This window comes from Strongylocentrotus purpuratus, unplaced genomic scaffold, assembly GCF_000002235.5.
Source record: "Strongylocentrotus purpuratus isolate Spur 01 unplaced genomic scaffold, Spur_5.0 spur5_scaffold_13, whole genome shotgun sequence".
Taxonomy (NCBI): Eukaryota; Metazoa; Echinodermata; class Echinoidea; order Camarodonta; family Strongylocentrotidae; genus Strongylocentrotus; species Strongylocentrotus purpuratus.
Genome location: NW_022145598.1, coordinates 42,610 through 61,111, shown reverse-complemented (window position 1 = coordinate 61,111; position 18,502 = coordinate 42,610). Strand labels below are relative to the sequence as shown.

Genomic DNA, 18,502 nt, shown 5'->3' with positions numbered 1-18,502 from the left:
AAATCAGGAAAATAATTTTTTGCGACTTTTTGTTGGTTTTGTGGTGCCGGGTCACATATGAACAATGCATAAACAAAAAATGTTTGAAGCGCAACGTCCCTAAGATACAGTAATGTGTGTTTTATATGGCATCATCTTCATAGTGAATACATATTGCTTGTGTTTTATTTCCTGAAATTCTAAAGGGGCATATAATCATTCTGATTGATGCTATGGTTATAACAGTAACATCAACAACTACAATAATACAAGGAAATGAACCATGAAGAATAAAATAATCCCAGGAAATCATAGTTGTGGTACAGTATAGATATTTAAGTAATGACTGTGTTGTGCATTTGTTTTTCATTCTTTATGTTCTTCTTGTCCCATTATTTTTGTTATTCTACAGCAAAGAAAACAGAAAGAAGATTTAGAGAAGCAGCTAGAGGATAAGAGGAAAGAGGCCGATGAAAAGAAGAAGGGAGCTAATGAGAAGAGAAGGAGAGAAGCTGATGAGAAGCTCAGAAATACAGATATCAATCAGAATGTTAATAATCTTTCGGTAAGTTATCATATAATTCAAATAGATTTTCTTTTTAAAATAATAATGATAAAGATAATCAATAAATAAATGAAATAAAATAATATTTCTTGTACATGCATGTATTCATTTTTATGTAATCAATTTTTTTCTCCTCCAATCCACCTCTTTTTCTTCAAAGTCTGTGTGCTTTAATGCCATGGCTGATTATGGCACGGTTCTGTAGCAATAAGGTTATTGGGAATTTTAGAAGGGTAAAACCTACAACATTGTTTTATGAAAACATTGCATGGCATGGATGTGTTGTCCAATTTATTATAATAATTAAGATATTGATATTATACACATTGGTTATTAAATAAGATATACAGGTAGCATAACTTTTGTCCTATTCTGTATTTTATAGCTGCCAAGAGGTACCTCTCCACCAATCCCTACACTGAGAACAAAGGAACCAGAGGTAGGAACCGTTAGTGCAGTAACATGTGAATAAACCGTGTAAAGCAAGAACGTGTGAGATGGATAGACAGAGAGAAAGAGATGGAGAGAAAGGGAGATAGAGAGAGAGAGAGAGAAAGAGAGAGAGAGAGAGAGAGAGATGGGCAGAGAGAAAGAAAAATACAGAAAGAAAAAGCTAGATAAATACAGGGTGTATGTGTATGCAGTGTGTGGTTGTTAAAGAGAGAGAGAAAGAGGAAAATAATAAGATACTCAAACAGAGGGAAGCGCACACACTCATAGATGGATAAAGGCATGTAGACCCACATGTTACATAGATGTCAGTTTTACCGGTATTAACTTCTCTTCTCCAGTTACAGAGAATCTCCTCCCCACCCATCCCAACTCATCAGAAGAAGGAGGAAACAAAGAGACCACCTCCACAACCTGCCAGAAGGGTAAAGAAACCATCTCACATCTTCATTCAATATTCTCCTTTTCAAATAAACGCTTTTCATTAGGCTTATTCCACACAAAATGCAGGCTTTATTTATCTTAAAGCTAATATTTAATTGTAATGTATGAGAGCATACATTCCGAAGCCATAGTATCACTTCTCATACTGTCCATGCTAATGAAAACATAATGTATGTAAAATATCATTTTAAAATTTTCAAAACTAATGTAACAATAATCATTTATAAAGGAAGATGAAAATTTGTACTATTTTTTATCTTGTTATTATTATTATTATTATATGTATATATACATATTGTTTAAGGGGGGGGATTTATTTTTTTGTTCGAGCATGTATTAATCACAAATTAATTTGTTGCGTAAATAAACATGTATCCATGAAGCATTCATTGCAATGCATTCCATTCATTATTTTTAACATTTTTCTTTCAATCATATATTTGTTCTTATTCATCATTTTGATTAGATTTCTTACAGGTCTATGCATATTATTATCTGCATGTAAACAAACAGTTACATGTTTTGTTTGTTTTGTTTTGTTTTGCTTACTAACCTTCCTTTGCAATCCAGAGTACTCAGTCCCCACCCGTTCCCACTCTGCAAAAGAGAGATAAAAAGGTTGTTGAACCAGACTCACAGGTATGACAGTGTGTGCAGTGTGGAGGTTCCTATCTCTCTCTCTCTCTTTGCATTATGTGTACATGTATTGGGTATGTGATGCCACTTGTGGCTTGGCTTGGTATCAAAGTTTTAACATCATTTTGACTTGTACTTTCACTTGAATTATCTATTGACTTACCTTGAAAAAATTGTTTACATCATTTAGAATAATCAGGGTTTTGCAGGCACCAATGCTACATGCAGTATGCATGATGGTACAAGTAAATGTTGTCTTCTTAATATGAAATCAGAATTCCTGAATAAACCACTCTAGTATTGTTATTGCTATCTTGCATAATAATTGATGATCATTTTGTAAAAGATGTTTTAACTTATTGTATAAATGACATAAGTACCTTTGTGAATCTATATATATATATATACATACACATTTATTTAGTGTGTATTTGTGTGTATATATGTGTGTTTGTATATATGTTTTTGATATCTTTCATTTTGTTATGTTATTTATGTGTTCATGATTTACATGTACCTCTGCAAACTTTTATAAATTCTTTAAAATGTTGCTTCCTGGTATCAAAACTTATACAGTATTATTGTATATTGCCTACAGAAACCTCATTTCTAAAGTGTAGTAAGACATAGAGTTTGTGTAGTCAAAGCAAAGAGTTGAAGGCTCTGTGCTTTAGATTGCATGTTTTTTTTTCTACTCTACATGTCCTTTTTCTTTCTATCTTACATGCTGCTTATACACATTCAATATGGCTATTTAAAGGATAATGGTGATAGAACCGATAGGTCTCAAAAGAAAGGCTCTCGTAGACATTCCCGTGCACCTGAACAAGGTGACAAAGATCACCAGAAAACTCCTCGCAAGGGGCCATCCAGAAATGAAGAAGGGGAGAAGAACAGAAAATCACGCAGATCTCGTAAAGAAGCCCATCCAGATGATGATGATGATGGGGAGATTTCTCCTGGTAAAACTCCTCGAGATGAAGAAGGGGAGAGAACAAAAAGATCACGAAGACCTCGAAAGGAAGCAACACCTAATGGTGATGAAGAAACCCCTCGGGAAGAAGATAGAAATGACGGAGAGGAAACACCTCGTAAACCACGTAAGAGACGACCCCGTCCTAAACAAGAAGATGATCCTCTGAACTCCTACGCAGAGTCTACAGGAAAGTCTGGCTCGGGCAGGGCACGCATCTTCCCACCCAAAGATATCTCCAAGCAGCATGCTGAACTTGATCCTCTTGATAAGTTCCGCAATCCTGCGCCGGTCCCTGAGAAGTCCAATCATCCCAGGGTGATACCAAAAGAGAATGCTAGGCTCAGTCCTTTGGAGAAGTTAAGAAATCATTATCCAGAAGACCCACACAAATCAGTAAGCTCTAGATATGATGAGTTCTAACCAGCTTTATACTAATAAGACCATACGTCAAAAGAAATTTGTAAGGATCGATGGCCAGTTCTCGATATGATGACTTCTAAATAAGGTTTATACTAATACATAGCTTCCTTCATGTACATGTTTGTTATAACAGAATACAACATGGCTGCATAGTGATCAGTGAGTGCTAGACATGATGTTGATGTGACTTCTAACCCGCGTTTCTAGAATAGATAGCTTCCTCATGTACATGGAGGTTCTTGCATGTATGTCAGTTATAAGTTGTAGGTATTAATAAGATCTAGCCATGATGTTGATGTGACTTCTAACCCGCGTTTCTAGAATAGATAGCTTCCTCATGTACATGGAGGTTCTTGCATGTGTGTCAGTTATAAGTTGTAGGTATTAATAAGATCTAGACATGGTATTGAAGGGATTGGGTAACTTTGTCTCAGATTCTGAAACAAAATCCTGGATTTAGCTCATGCTGCAATGATAGTCAGAAACCCTATGACTTTTACAAGCCGATCGCCTGTCTGATTATCAAGATATTTATGATTGGAAATCGAAATCAAATTTTGCGTTTTCCTAACAGTTTTCATAACACTATATACAGTCTATTGGGGAAAAAAGAGTATGGTAAAACCAGTCACTCAAAGATTTTTACTTTTTTGAGGCACTTTTTGATATTTTGAAACACAATTTTGTTTAGGGCTTCAATATTACACCATATCACAGAAACTGATAACACGTAGGACAGTGCATCTCAGATTTAACATTGTTAAACGATGCCTTTAATAAGATCTAGACATGATTTTGATGTGACTTCTAACCCGCGTTTCTAGAGTAGATACTAATCATCTGCGTGTATGTAGGTTCACAATTCAAGGATATGCATTTAATGGAAAACAGCATTTCTAAAGTACCATAGAGTACATGTAATCATCTTAATAGGTACTTCCAATGTTCTTTGTATGTTGGAAGAGGACCAATGATAAGTAACGCTATACTGGACATGATGATAGGAATAATAACCAACGTTTTACAATGTCTAAATACTAATTATCTTACATGCAGCTGCCTATAGCAGCTTAATAGCTGAATGAAGTGACACAAACAGACGCTTTCGAAATGCAAAATTCATAATTCCTGATAATAATGATTTAATAGAATTGAACCATATAGAACCATATCAATAGGACACAAAGCTACATGTAGTTTATATAATTACTGTGAGTTAATATCACACAATATATTATCGACATGTAAATTGATATATCAATTTACAGCTTTGAAACCACCAATCTAACCAAATATTGAGTCTTATCAGATCTCGACATCTTGCCTTTTGTTGTGCATCTACAGTTTGCTCAGCTATCATAAATAGTTTCATACAGTGTATTTGCATATACCACTAACGTATCCTTGCATTTATTGAGTGCAATAACCTTAATTTGCATCCAAATCTATGCAAACGTGTATCTTACATGTACTGTATGTCCAACTTGTATTATTGTTGGAAAGGGATTGACTGTCCATGACAAAGAAATGACCATATCCAAATTTGTGTTGCATCCTTTAAGCCTCACATTATTGTATGATGAACTTTTACTGCCAAAGTTCATGTTTCCTATCTGTGTAGCTTTTCTAGGCCTTGTTGAGTTAGTGTCTCAAATATATACTTGTGTACTTTGCTTCTACATGTCATGTATATCATGCATTACACCCATCTTATATACATTATATATTCTGAAGGTCCAACCCATTTTTAGGTGGTGTTACTTTTCTGCAGTGTGCTACATGACAGGTATCAGTGAAATTGTTTTGTTTTATTGTATGTAGAACGATCCCCTCTTATATGGGCTTTACCTCTGCTATCAGTACTTGCATCATTCCTTCATACTTTTCTATCTACTTGCTACAACACACTTCCATTGATTTGTACATGATGAATCGGGGGAATAAATCTGGATATAATAGCTAGAGCTCCATTATGTGATGTAAAATCACAAAAAGAATCAGTAGTCTTCTACTGAATCCAATTGTCTCTACTTATATCTTCATGTATTCCTTAAACCCATTGCTTCTAGGACTCACTCCTTGATTCTGGGCTCTTCCCAGAAACTAAAGGTGGCTTTGAAGCCGCTTATAAGAAACAGCGTGTAAGTACTGTAGCGCCCTCTTTATCCACTATTGATACTAATCAATGGAGTATAACCTACATGTGATCATCAGTGTGTTTTGAGAGTGGTTTTGAGACTGCACCCATGCCTTCAACAGTGTGTTTTGAGAGTGGTTTTGAGACTGCACCCACCCATGTCAAATGAAGATGATAGAGCAGTACCATTGTGGGGTTCATATTAATTTTGACCAGTTTTTTTCCCCAAGTATAGTTTGAATCACTGCTATTAGCACTCACTGCTTGTTCACAATGTTACTATGTTGAGTAACTTGAACTTCTGCATTCACTAGACCACATTTATGGCAGAGACAATGTTCAGGCTCATGAGTTGTCTATAAGAAGAAATTACCAGGTGTTTTTAATAATGAACTGTCGGTATGAAGTAATAAATTAGTTCCTTTGTCTTGAAGAACTGACATGTGTTAGAACTGTAACTGTTTTAATTCCTTAAAGGTAAAGACCAGTATTGGAAACACCCCAATTTCAAAAAATAAAATGGAAGCTCTTATTACCAATCATGTGAAAGAATATGTTTTGAATATTACATGACGATAACAATTTTGACGGGAAACTGCCTACTAATTGATATATTTGATAAATTAGTATATCTATATACTGTTGAGAGGTACAAATGCACGTGTCGCGCACGTGTGTCTAGTCCCATATACATCTTTCTGTGTACAGTGCTTCTAACTTTATGAAGACTTGACCAAATTTATTATAATTTTGATAATTCCAGAACCTTGCAGTACATCTATGCTAGATGATCAACCTTTTCTGATCGATTTCACGTTTCTTTCACTATGCAATTGCATGACCATAACTGGTCTTTAGCTTTAAAGCAGGACTGCACTACTTGTAGCTACTTGCTCCCTCTGTTGATCCCTCATGGTGCCATTTCCCAGGACCAAAATCCAATTGAAACCAGTTGAAATCTCCAACTGGTTTCAATTGGTTTCAACTGGTTTCAATTGGTTTCAATTGGTTTCAATTGGAATAGAAAATTTCCAGTTGAAACCAATTGCTGAACTGGAAAATATTGTTATGGGTACTCATTTCCAGTTCAAACCAATAAGAAGTGCAACTGGAACCAGTAAGGTAATTTTTCCAGTTACTCAATTGGTTCCAGTTAGAAGTCATTTCCAGTTACCCAACTGGTTCCAGTTAGAAGTTCAACTGGAAACATTAAGATGATTTTCCTGTTACTCAATTGGTTCCAGTTAGAATTCATTTCCAGTTACCCAACTGGTTCCAGTTAGCATTCATTTCCAGTTAGAAGTCATTTCCAGTTACCCAACTGGTTCCAGTTAGAAGTCATTTCCAGTTACCCAACTGGTTCCAGTTAGCATTCATTTCCAGTTAGAAGTCATTTCCAGTTACCCAATTGGTTCCAGTTAGAATTCATTTCCAGTTACCCAACTGATTCCATTTAGAATTCATTTCCAGTTACCCAACTGGTTCCAGTTAGCATTCATTTCCAGTTAGAAGTCATTTCCAGTTACCCAACTGGTTCCAGTTAGAAGTCATTTCCAGTTACCCAACTGGTTCCAGTTAGCATTCATTTCCAGTTAGAAGTCATTTCCAGTTACCCAACTGGTTCCAGTTAGAATTCATTTCAGTTACCCAACTGGTTCCAGTTAGAATTCATTTCCAGTTACCCAACTGGTTCCAGTTAGCATTCATTTCCAGTTAGAAGTCATTTCCAGTTACCCAACTGGTTCCAGTTAGAATTCATTTCCAGTTACCCAATTGGTTCCAGTTAGCATTCATTTCCAGTTAGAAGTAATTTCCAGTTACCCAATTGGTTCCAGTTAGAATTCATTTCCAGTTACCCAATTGGTTCCAATTGGAAATATTTCCAGTTACCCAACTGGATCCAATTGAAACCAGTTAATTTGCATATTATATGCTTGTGTGAAGATCACTGTTTTATGTAATTTATTTTGATTTACAATGTACTTATTAATTAGTTTTCATTTGCAAGTAATGCATTTGTTTTAGATAAATATAAAGATTAATTAGCAATGATAAGCATATGTTCATTAGTAATATATTTTTGTAATTACACAGATTAAAAGTTGATTAGTAAAACACTAACCATGTACAAAATACATCAAATACAAACATATATAATGGCAATGCCTTCCTTGTTAAGTATATTATATGGTCTGCATATTATAATGCCCTTTACATTGTACTTAATGTAGACACATATAACAATGTTTCTGTGTTGACATGAGCGATAATTAGTGCAAGAGCTAATTAACTCATAACTAATTAAGTTTATGCCATCTGTAAGTTTCAATTGGATCCAATTGAAACCAATTGAAACCAGTTGAAACCAATTGAAGCCAACTGGTTTCAATAGGGAAATTGGAACAATTGGTTCCAGTTGAAACCAGTTAGGCAACTGGAACCAGTTGGCAATTGGTTTCAACTGGTTTCAATTGGAACCAGTTGGCAATTGGTTTCAACTGGTTTCAATTGGAACCAGTTGTTCCAATTTCCCTATTGAAACCAGTTGGCAACTGGTTTCAATTGGTTTTGCTCCAATTGGTTTCAACTGGATTTTGGTCCTGGGTTATTATGTTAACAGGATTGGGTATCTTTATCTCAGATTCTAAACAAAATCCTGGATGTAGCTCGATCATGCTGCAATCATACTTATAAACTTTTAGGTCAGTCAGGAATCCCATGACATTTACAAGCCGATTGCCTGTCTGATTAGCAAGATATTTATGATTGGAATTTGAAATTTCAAAACTGTTTTCCTAACTGTTTTTTATTACACAGTTGCTTGGGGGAAATGAGAATGGTAAAAACCGGTCACTTAGAGATTTTTACTTCTTTTTAGGCAATTCATGATCATTTTGAAGCACAGTTTTGTTAAGGCCTTCAATATTACACCATATCACAGACGCTGATAACACCTAGGGCCATGCATCTCAGATTTTGCATTGTTAAACAATGCCTTTACATGAGAGCTGCATTTGATGAGAGATAACCACCAGCCAGGGCCATGCAGGAATTAAGGTCTAATCCCTACTGGCCATATTAGCGCAGATAGGCTTTAAGTTCAACTCTAGTCTAGTTTTGGGGGTTGATGGCATTTTTAGCAACATGCACTTGAGTGGCTTCCATTTTTAATTTTATTATTTTGTTGCACTAACATGTCTCCTTTCATAGTGAAAGAAGGGTTTTGTTGTATGCTCTTCAATCATCACATCTTGCACATTTTGTCTTGTCTTTTTGTCTGACTCAGTTTTTCCACCAAGTTATAATCACCCTTGCATTGTCAAGTTTTGCACTCAATTTGAGTATCTGTTTGTCAGATTGGCATGACCACCCGGCCTTGAGTGATATTTGTTATGTACACACCTTGCCTGTATTAATTTTCCTTTGAAAAGCCCTTTCTTTAATTCTCTCATTGTTCAGGTTTTGTTCCGGTGATTTCCTACACTACTCCTGTTAATGTTCACACTATTTAGAAGCGGAATGATTTTTTCATTTGCATATTGTTACATGCCTTTGTTTATTAATATTTCTGCTTTTGATGGGTTCCTAGCTGTTCTCTCGTGTATCTTTGTTACTTTCAGTATTACACCAGAGTGTTTTAGTTCCTTTTGGAGTTCTCTTTAATAGGCACACTTAAATCTGTTGGTTGGATATTATTTTATGATGGCAGCTTAATCAAGATTTGATGTTGCTCCTCCTACTCCTCCCTTAATTGCATGCATCTCTGAAGTACCTAGTGGACTGGTTACGTGAATTAGACCCAGATCTTGTTGTGTATGCTGCCCCCCTTGCTGAGAATGGGTACAAGACCTGGAACACGATACGTCGCCTGAAGCGAGGCACCCTTCTTGACCTCTGTCCAGACATCAAGCATGGTCACGTTGAGGCTATCCTGCATGAGGTCAATCGTGGACAGACTCCCCGCTCTAAGGTACATACTACTAGCATGCACTTTTTTAAGAGTCAATCCTGTCTGTAAAGGCCATGCTATGGAAACTGGGAAAAAAGTAGCTATTGTGGACAGGTTCCATTTCTAGACAGGTTCTACACTTCATATTTCTTCTCTAAAGGAGAGCATACATGTATATGCGAATGACCACTATAGTCAGTTGGCTTTGACTTATATGGTGTTGCCAATGTGACTTAAGTAGTTAACTGCATGTGTCCATGCAATTATTATTACCTTTTATGGGTTCCTTCTTAATAAATGGTTTAGTTTCTACTCTCAGTTTTTGTTGTGTTTTACGTTTCCTTTCGTATGACTTTCAGTTATGATAGAAAAAGTAGACTGAAAAATTCAATGTACATGGACATGTGGACGTTTGCCGTACCCTTGAATATTTGTATCCATGTCATGAATAGAAATGTTAGAAGAATAGGAACATACACTAATGTAGGTGATCAAACCATTTTACTTTCCGTACCACTCATGCAACCTTCAGAAGCCTCAGGTGAGGTCTCCAGATAGCTTATCTGAACAGGAGTTGGACATTGCAGACATTGAATCAGTAAGCTCTTTCGATCTCTCACCTCACTGTATTGTGTATATGTGCAAAGTGTGTCTTAATTTGTTGATACAATACTTACTTTTCTACATAGCTGTATATTTGTAAAGCCCTTAGAGACATTTGTATTAAAGGGGAAGTCCACCCTGAAATTAAGTTAGTTTTAATAGGAGTAGAAAAATGAGAGAAACAGTCAGTGAAAGTTTGAGCAAATTCCGATTAAAAATAAGGAAGTTAGGATTTTTGAAGTTGTGATCAATCAAACACAAATTGGCAACTCTATGACGTATCATGCGAGCTCAACTTCCATTTGCTCAGTACTAAAAAAATCTAAAATTTTCATTTTCCCTCAAGAAAAATTTCAACCATACATGCACCCTAAATATAATAATTGCAAATATGTTTCTATACTCCCCCTGCAAGGAACAAATATATATTCCATCATCAATAACGAAGAAAACATGATTTTATGGAATATAATGCACAAAGCAAATGAAGAAGAGCTCGTATAATAAGTCACAGAGTTGCCAATTTGTATTTGATTGATCACAACTTCAATAATTCATAACTTTCTTATTTTCATTCAGAATTTGCTCAAAATTTCACTCTCCTGATTTTCTTATTATTCTGCCTCTATCGAAACAAACTTATTTTGGGGGTGGACTTTCCCTTTAAGCGCTATATAAAAATTAAATATTATTATTATTATTATTATTATTAAGTTCTGCCATTATGCTTGTTTGTAATGAGGCGATATAAGTCCTCTCTTAGCTTCATAAGATAATCCTGTGAATGTAGATGTATATTTGAATATGCATCAATTGTTTACGCCAGTTTTAAACGCAAAGAATTCTATGGTTGTTCCTTCTTAGTCTAAGACCAGGCCAGCCCCTATTAGGAGGAAAGAGAAACCAAGAAGAGTAAGATTATGTGTGCTCATCATTATGAATCCCTAACACAATCATTAACTTTTTGCACGGATTGGATAGTCTTCACTTTGTTGAAAGGCTCACCGGGTGTTGTTATTACTTTCTCTGCACTTTGATATCCTACCTACTACAGCAATCCCTTAGCACTTTCAAGCCTGATTTATGTCTTATTTTCATGGAAACAGTTGGGAAAATTCAAAAATCTAATGTTTAGAGGGTGTAGCACAGTGACGCCTTCAATGAATACCGTAAATATCTTTGTGGTTTGAGAATTTGTTGTGGATTTGTTTGCATTTTAAAGGGTTAGTTCTGTCGAAGGAATATAATAAGTAACATTCATTTTATAATGTACACATGAAGTCATTCTGCATGGTACTGTACATGGCACATTGTTCTGTATGTATTTCTTCTTTTGAAATTGTTTGTACAACGTGACCTCATCCATCTGCACATGTTCTCGACAGTGTTATATAGTACGCGTAAATATGGAGAATGACTGGGTGTATATAACCAACATGTATGCATTGAGGAGACAGTGTCTCTGTCCAACATTTGTAGATGTAGTTAAGATATGTTTTTTTTTTTTTTTTTTTTTTTTAATATCCTCGGCTGCTAAAAGGAACTCACCAGTTGGCTCTTTATGTGTTGTGTTTGTGTGTGTAGAACTTCACTTCTTATATATTTCAATAGTTGTTCTTGTTGATGAAATTCTTTTGTGCCTACAGTTGGAAAACATCAGCCCTGGGAATGGAAGATACTCTGTAAGTTTAGATTGTCAGACAGTCAAGTCTTAGTATAAGAAATTAATGTAAAATTACACCCCCAAAAAGAAGCATTTAAATGTTTGTAGGATATTGTAATACAAACTTAGCATTTCACATTTTACTTATTTGATGGAAAATTGTACCTTAATTTTACAGTTCTCTCTCTCTCTCTCTCTCTCTCTCCCTCCCTCTCTCACTCCCTCTCTCTTGTCTTGATGTTCAGTGAAATAAGTATAATAGAATATGTCATCATAATTTAGGGAATATATAACACAGAAAATGTTTGTAGCTTGCCAGTAACCTTGAATGTGTCTGACTTGAAATAATTTGTTTCACGCTTTCATGTTACTGTTGTATAGAGATACCCAGTATGGGAAATAATAATGTACATATCGTTAAATGTTTCCTGGCCATAACTTTAAGGCATCTTAGCTATAAACTCAGGGTAATACATGTATGTGAAGTATAACATTATACGTATGATCTTGTGTGGATAAAGAATGTGACTACTGTACATACTATTTTTATTTGTGTGTTGTATTTGATTTGTCCATCAAAGGAGAGCCCACCTGGAAACAGCTTTGTTGATTTCTTGGTCAATGTCTCAAAAGAAGTAAGAAAACCAACAATCTCTAAATGTGGTTGACAAAAGCTCATCTGTTAATACACAGTAAAATATTACAACATAATCTAGCTACAATTGATATTTTCTTTTTATTTACACAGTTTGGAGTAGTTGCTTGTATCACTATAGTATGAGATTTGTGACTCTGCAAAATATAATCTAAAGAAGACCACAGGAAATCAATCTTAATTCATAATCACATTGTTCACATGGTTATAATAAATAATAATAATAGGCATTTGCTAAAGCCAGGGTAATAATCGGGGCAGCGCCAGGAGCGTCACAATGTGACGGACATGTGCGCTATATAAGAAGCCACTATTATTATTATTATTATTATTATTTGTATAGTACCGTCTATCTAGGCAATTCTATTCTGAGGCGCACAAGAAAAATAGAAAGAATGAGAAAGTTTGGATGAGTGCCATATAGTGCCAAGTACAGGTATGGTTTTACACCATCCACTTGCAAGGTTATACATACTTTTGTAAATCAGAAAATAATCATTCTAAAGGTATCAGGGTGGTAATCATGATTAATCGTAAGGGAAATTCAGGTTTATATTGTTACCTGAAGTTATTATAGCAGACATGTACACTTTGCTTAAATGTTTAGTCCTTGGAGCATATTTTTTTGTATATTCAAATAAGACTGCTTACATACTCTTCTGTTTAGTCTGAAATGTACAAGAAGGCTCAACGTTTACAGAATAAGCTTCAACGCGATGGACATATGCAGGTATATGTACTTTAATTTATTATGTTTAAAAAAACAACTGACAATTTGCTGTGCACTGACATCAGTAGAATACCAAATATATTTCTGATTACTTAGTACTTTTACTTACAGTGTATATCAATAATATGCACAAGGTTATGTTGAGTTTATGTTATACTCATTGCCGATGGAAGCTGGGTAGCACCTGTATGAAAGCATATTCGAAGAAAATAGTTCTGTAGTCAATGGGTTTATGTGGAAGAAATCACTTACAAGTACTATTCTAAAGCAAGATTAGTAAAAACAGGTTTCATCTCCTTTACAACAGTGGATGACTTTCAGAACATGCAAAAGGCCACTTGAGTACCGGTAGACTTTCTCATACAGACTGTATAAGATCAAACAATTTTGTTAGTCCAGGAATTGTTTTCCAGCACACAGGGACTAATTGTCGTTCCAAATATTTGACTTGATATTTATTCCAAGTTTTACATAGTAGATAATGTTTGGTAAAGCGACCGTTGGAAAAAGAATGTGAATGAGTTGACTGATGGAATGAACATGATTTTATTTCATTCATTCTGGAAGGTGAAGTGAGTCTAAATGCTGACATCACTGTGTATATGGAGGAGTAAGAGCGTCATTTGAATAATCTTTGATAATTAATCATGTTGTTATTTTGAATTTTACATCCATTTCTTTATGCACTCATTTAGATTGTATAATACTTAACCGTGATTCATTCTTAGAGCTTTGTTCATAACTTCTTTATACATGTATGGTCATGTTTCCTTTCATACATGTACTTAAGAATCTTATTCCATATTTTATGCTGCATTTCATATGTGTATGTTAGATTGTCAGTCATGTACAGTGTACAGCTTGTAATACACTGTTTAGTTTATGGATGTACACAATCATGTAAATACAATGCAATGTACAGTCCTGTTATAATCACATTACACTGGACTTAATTAATACACTTATGTTCATTTGTGTTTTACATTTGTATTCTAACCCTTTTAATCTGTGAGCCCATGAGACTAATTGAGACTTATGCACTTTTTGTACTTGTTGAATGAAAAGGTGGTTTTGTCACATAAAAAAAAGAAACACATTCACTTTGTTTTCTTTCTTAAAATTTTTTATTTTTTTTTACATTTGATGATCAAGACTAATCCAATTGATGTGTTCTAACGAGCCTTGATTCATTGTAATGTATGACCCTGTATGGTTTACAAGCTGGTACATATTCCCTGTATCGTATGATTGTATGTTCAGTGTACATCATATACAGTAGGCTTGCGGGTGCATGCACCATGTGAGAGAGAGGGAGGATTGAGGAGTCCTGAAAAGGACTCTCGGTAAGCTTTATTGAGGGTTTGTAAAACATCATCAGTGTAACATTGCATATATTTACATGCATTATAGTTGCAGCTAGCAAATGAAAATTATCTATTTAAAAAATTGCTTCAAAGTCCCAGACATTTATACAGTCAGGACGGATACCACTAATGTTTAGTGTCGAATTGAGGAAAAGGGACCTTTGGATAGGAAATCAGTTTGAATAGGTCCTGTTGACCATTAACACTGACCGTGGTGTGGGCTGGGGGGTAATCAATATAAATACAACTTTACTTGTAGGCAGTATAAGTGAAAAAATTTCTCATATTAATATTTTTTTTTTCTTCTGGTAATGCAAGTCTTGAAAACTTTTGACACCATGAACTTAAACTACAATGTCAACTATTTTCCTCTTCTTTATTTCCAGGATGATGACTTTCCAAGCGCATCAGAGAGGAGTTCCTCACCCCCTGTACCTGCAGTATCAACTAAGGAACGAGGAGGGCCAAAGGATGAAACAAATGTGGTAGGGGCTCTCTCAGCTATGAGGGTTCAATTAGCATATGAACAGCAAAGGATACAGAGTCAACTAGACAAGCATAGAGATGTAAGTTCGCTTTAGATACAGAGTAAATTACCCATAAAACAACTGGCCAATTGTGTGAAGTGGACATGAGGTTGCCCATGGTAAACGCGGAGGTAGCCCTCAGGTTGATGTCTTTGAGTTAAACATGTTTTCTTTTTTCTTCCATCCCCTAATTCAGTATGATCCTTACAATTCAATGCCTAAGGCTGCCCATGCTCCACATAGAGGTAGCTCTCAGGTTGATGTCTTTGAGTTAAAAGTGTTTTCTTTTTTCTTCCATCCCCTAATTTACTATGATCCTTACAATCCAATGCCTAAGGCTGCCCATGCTCCACATAGAGGTAGCTCTCAGGTTGATGTCTTTGAGTTAAAAGTGTTTTCTTTTTTCTTCCATCCCCTAATTTAGTATGATCCTTACAATCCAATGCCAAAGGCTGCCCATGCTCCACATAGAGGTAGCTCTCAGGTTGATGTCTTTGAGTTAAAAGTGTTTTCTTTTTTCTTCCATCCCCTAATTTAGTATGATCCTTACAATCCAATGCCAAAGGCTGCCCATGCTCCACATAGAGGTAGCTCTCAGTTTGATGTCTTTGAGTTAAAAGTATTTTCTTTTTTCTTCCCTTCCCTAATTCAGTATGATCCATACAATCCAATGCCAAAGGCTGCCCATGCTCCACGTAGAGGTAGCTCTCAGGTTGATGTCTTTGAGTTAAAAGTGTTTTCTTTTTTCTTTCCTTCCCTAATTCAGTATGATCCTTACAATCCAATGCCAAAGGCTGCCCATGCTCCACGTAGAGGTAGCCCTCAGGTTGATGTCTTTGAGCTAGCCAGACACAAGGGGAGTGTAGCTGTTATGAGGAACATGAATCATCAAGCAGCAGAAGACTTTGATGGATTGAAAGATAGAAGTAAGATTTGTTTCTCATTTGTTTAAGTCAGAAAATAATTTGTTTTTAATCACAATAATCTTTTGAGATTTACAACAGAAAAAATAGTGATATCAATAAAGGAGTACTCATGTTTTTACTGTTTTGCAATCCTTTTTGAGCTTTTGAGAGGTATATGCACAGCACATGTACCTCGCCTCTTTGGTTTACTTCACTGGTAAAAGGCATTTGTTTAAGATGACCTACATGCATGCACAGTGTTCCTGGAAGATGGTGGTTTAATAAATGAGTGTGTTGGCCTAATGCAGTGTTTTTAGTTGGGAGAAGAAATACATTTACCACTCTGATGTTATTCTGTTCATGTAGAATTTCCTTTGCATTAATTTGCTGAGAGCCTCAAACATCCAGTTTACATCTCTATTCATTCAGAGATACATGGACATGTACATATAGACCAAAACTGACAAGCACATATTTCATGTAATGTTCTACCCAATCTCCATTTTGAAATCCTTAGTTGAGATACTTACATGAAAGGTAAAGACCAGTTCTGGTCATGCTATTGCATTGCGAAAGAAACGTTGTGGAATCGACCAGAAAAGGATGATCATCTAGCATATAAGTATTGGTGTGTACTGCAAGGTTCTGGAATCATCAAAATGATAAGAAATTTGGCCCAGTTTTGGTAAAGTTACAAGCACTCTACACAGAAAAATGTATATGGGACTACGCGACACGTCCGCGATTTCTATATGGTCCGGATAGATAAACTAAATTTACCAAATATGTCAATTAGTAGGAGGTTTCCCGGCAAAATTTGTATCATTACGTATAGGTCAAAACATATTCTTTCACATGATTGGTTATATGAGCTTCTATTTCATTTTTTTGAGAGGGGGGCGTTTCCAAAACTGGTCTTTACCTTTAACTCAAATTAAGATGTACATGTAAATTGTAAAATGTTACATAAAAAGGAAAGAGATTACTTTTTTTTTGCCCTGACACTGTTTAATAAGGTGGCTCAAGAACCAGACAAAAAGTGAAGAAGAATTATCCTAACAAACCTGACTCAGACGTCAATCTTGAGGCTCAACAGATGGCGCTGTTGAGAGAACAACAAGAGAAGTTAGAAGCAATGAGGAAAGGTTAGCACATTGCATGCTCAGTCTTCAAAGCTTTCCCATTATAGCTCATCTTTTGTGGGAGCAGCTAAGCTTCTTTTTGGGTTGAGGCTAGAGTCAGTGTTTTATGGAAGAAAGGCATTCAATTGATAACTAACTTGGTGATGTTTCTTTGGTTCATCAAACACATCAGAACGTATGTATTCATACCCTGTTGTTTTTAATGAACGTACATACTCTTGTATAATTATGTGAATGTACAACGCAGATTCCAATTGGTCCATGGAACACACTACATGAATGTTCAATGTTGGAATTGAATGCCTCTCTTCTCAATCCACTGAAGACTACAGACCAAGAACCATTCATTATCTGATCGGCTTATATGAGTTCTCCTTTTTCCCTTTCTTCATTAAAACGTATTCATGTATCTCCCTTTCTTCCCACACTCAGTATATCATTCATATTTTCGTTCAGAGGATAATATGAAGATTCAGAACGAGTATAAAAGCCCTGAGCTTACCGTTCGGCAACCTCAACGTAAGACTCATTGCCCTTGGTTTTTAATTGACATTATGCACCATTGATTGTGTTTTTTTGCACCTCTTGTAACTTTACACTTTATTTTGAATTTGTCATCTTCAAGTGCTTTTGAAGAGCAATTTTTTTAGGGCTTCAATATTACACCATATCCCAGACACTGATAACATGTAGGGCCGTGCATCTCAGATTTAATATTGTTAAACGATGCCTTTAAAGTGCATTTGAAAATGTGCTGCATGTACATGTATCATATACACTGTAGGTATCCCTCTTGGTAAACAAAGAATCCCTTTGATATGTTAATCTCACCTCTGAAAATGTATAATTGTCAGCCCCCATTTACATGGTCTTGTAACAACAACAACAAAACAGAATGCTTGCTGATTTAGTGTATGGCACTTTTGATTTAGATGATCTTATTTTGTTACTTTTGATTTCTTTTTTGATAGCTATCGATCATTTTGAATAACTATATGATATGAATATGAACTCTTCTTAAGTGCATGCTTTTATGCTTATTTCTGATGTGATTTTCATCCTAACTTGAATTTGGTTGATGTGATTTTACATTTTAAAAATCTCTCTCTTTCTCTCTCCCCACATTTTCTATCTTCCACTATTTACTAATACTCTCAATTAACAGTATATGGAAAAGGTAAACTAATGTCATTGAATTGCTTTTGTATATTAAGTTTTTATACTGTCTACTACCATATATATCTTTTGTACTCCTGTGTGTATAGAGCGGTCAAGTGTGACGTCATCAAAATAATATTTTTAGGAGTTTCCAGATTAGAACTTCATTTTCCGAAAGAGCATACAAGTTATGTCCAAA

The 18,502-nt window shown here is 35.4% G+C and overlaps 1 protein-coding gene across 5 annotated transcripts in view; it reads left to right on the top strand.

The window, feature by feature from the left end:
• The window catches only part of LOC100892823 (centrosome and spindle pole associated protein 1), an 87,239-nt gene that overhangs the window by 61,504 nt on the left and 7,233 nt on the right, over positions 1-18,502 (top strand). Inside the window, exons 24-39 of one of the 5 annotated variants that reach the window (XM_030982653.1) lie at positions 392-544; positions 930-983; positions 1,336-1,419; positions 2,009-2,077; positions 2,835-3,443; positions 5,540-5,611; positions 9,377-9,577; positions 10,089-10,154; positions 11,024-11,071; positions 11,806-11,841; positions 12,404-12,457; positions 13,145-13,207; positions 14,958-15,137; positions 15,751-15,799; positions 15,914-16,024; positions 17,020-17,148. In XM_030982653.1, the coding sequence (XP_030838513.1) occupies positions 392-544; positions 930-983; positions 1,336-1,419; positions 2,009-2,077; positions 2,835-3,443; positions 5,540-5,611; positions 9,377-9,577; positions 10,089-10,154; positions 11,024-11,071; positions 11,806-11,841; positions 12,404-12,457; positions 13,145-13,207; positions 14,958-15,137; positions 15,751-15,799; positions 15,914-16,024; positions 17,020-17,148 (1,978 nt within the window). The remainder of the gene's footprint in view (positions 1-391; positions 545-929; positions 984-1,335; positions 1,420-2,008; positions 2,078-2,834; positions 3,444-5,539; positions 5,612-9,376; positions 9,578-10,088; positions 10,155-11,023; positions 11,072-11,805; positions 11,842-12,403; positions 12,458-13,144; positions 13,208-14,957; positions 15,138-15,750; positions 15,800-15,913; positions 16,025-17,019; positions 17,149-18,502) is intronic. The other 4 variants (XM_030982654.1, XM_030982655.1, XM_030982656.1 and 1 more) reach the window with 4 other exon arrangements.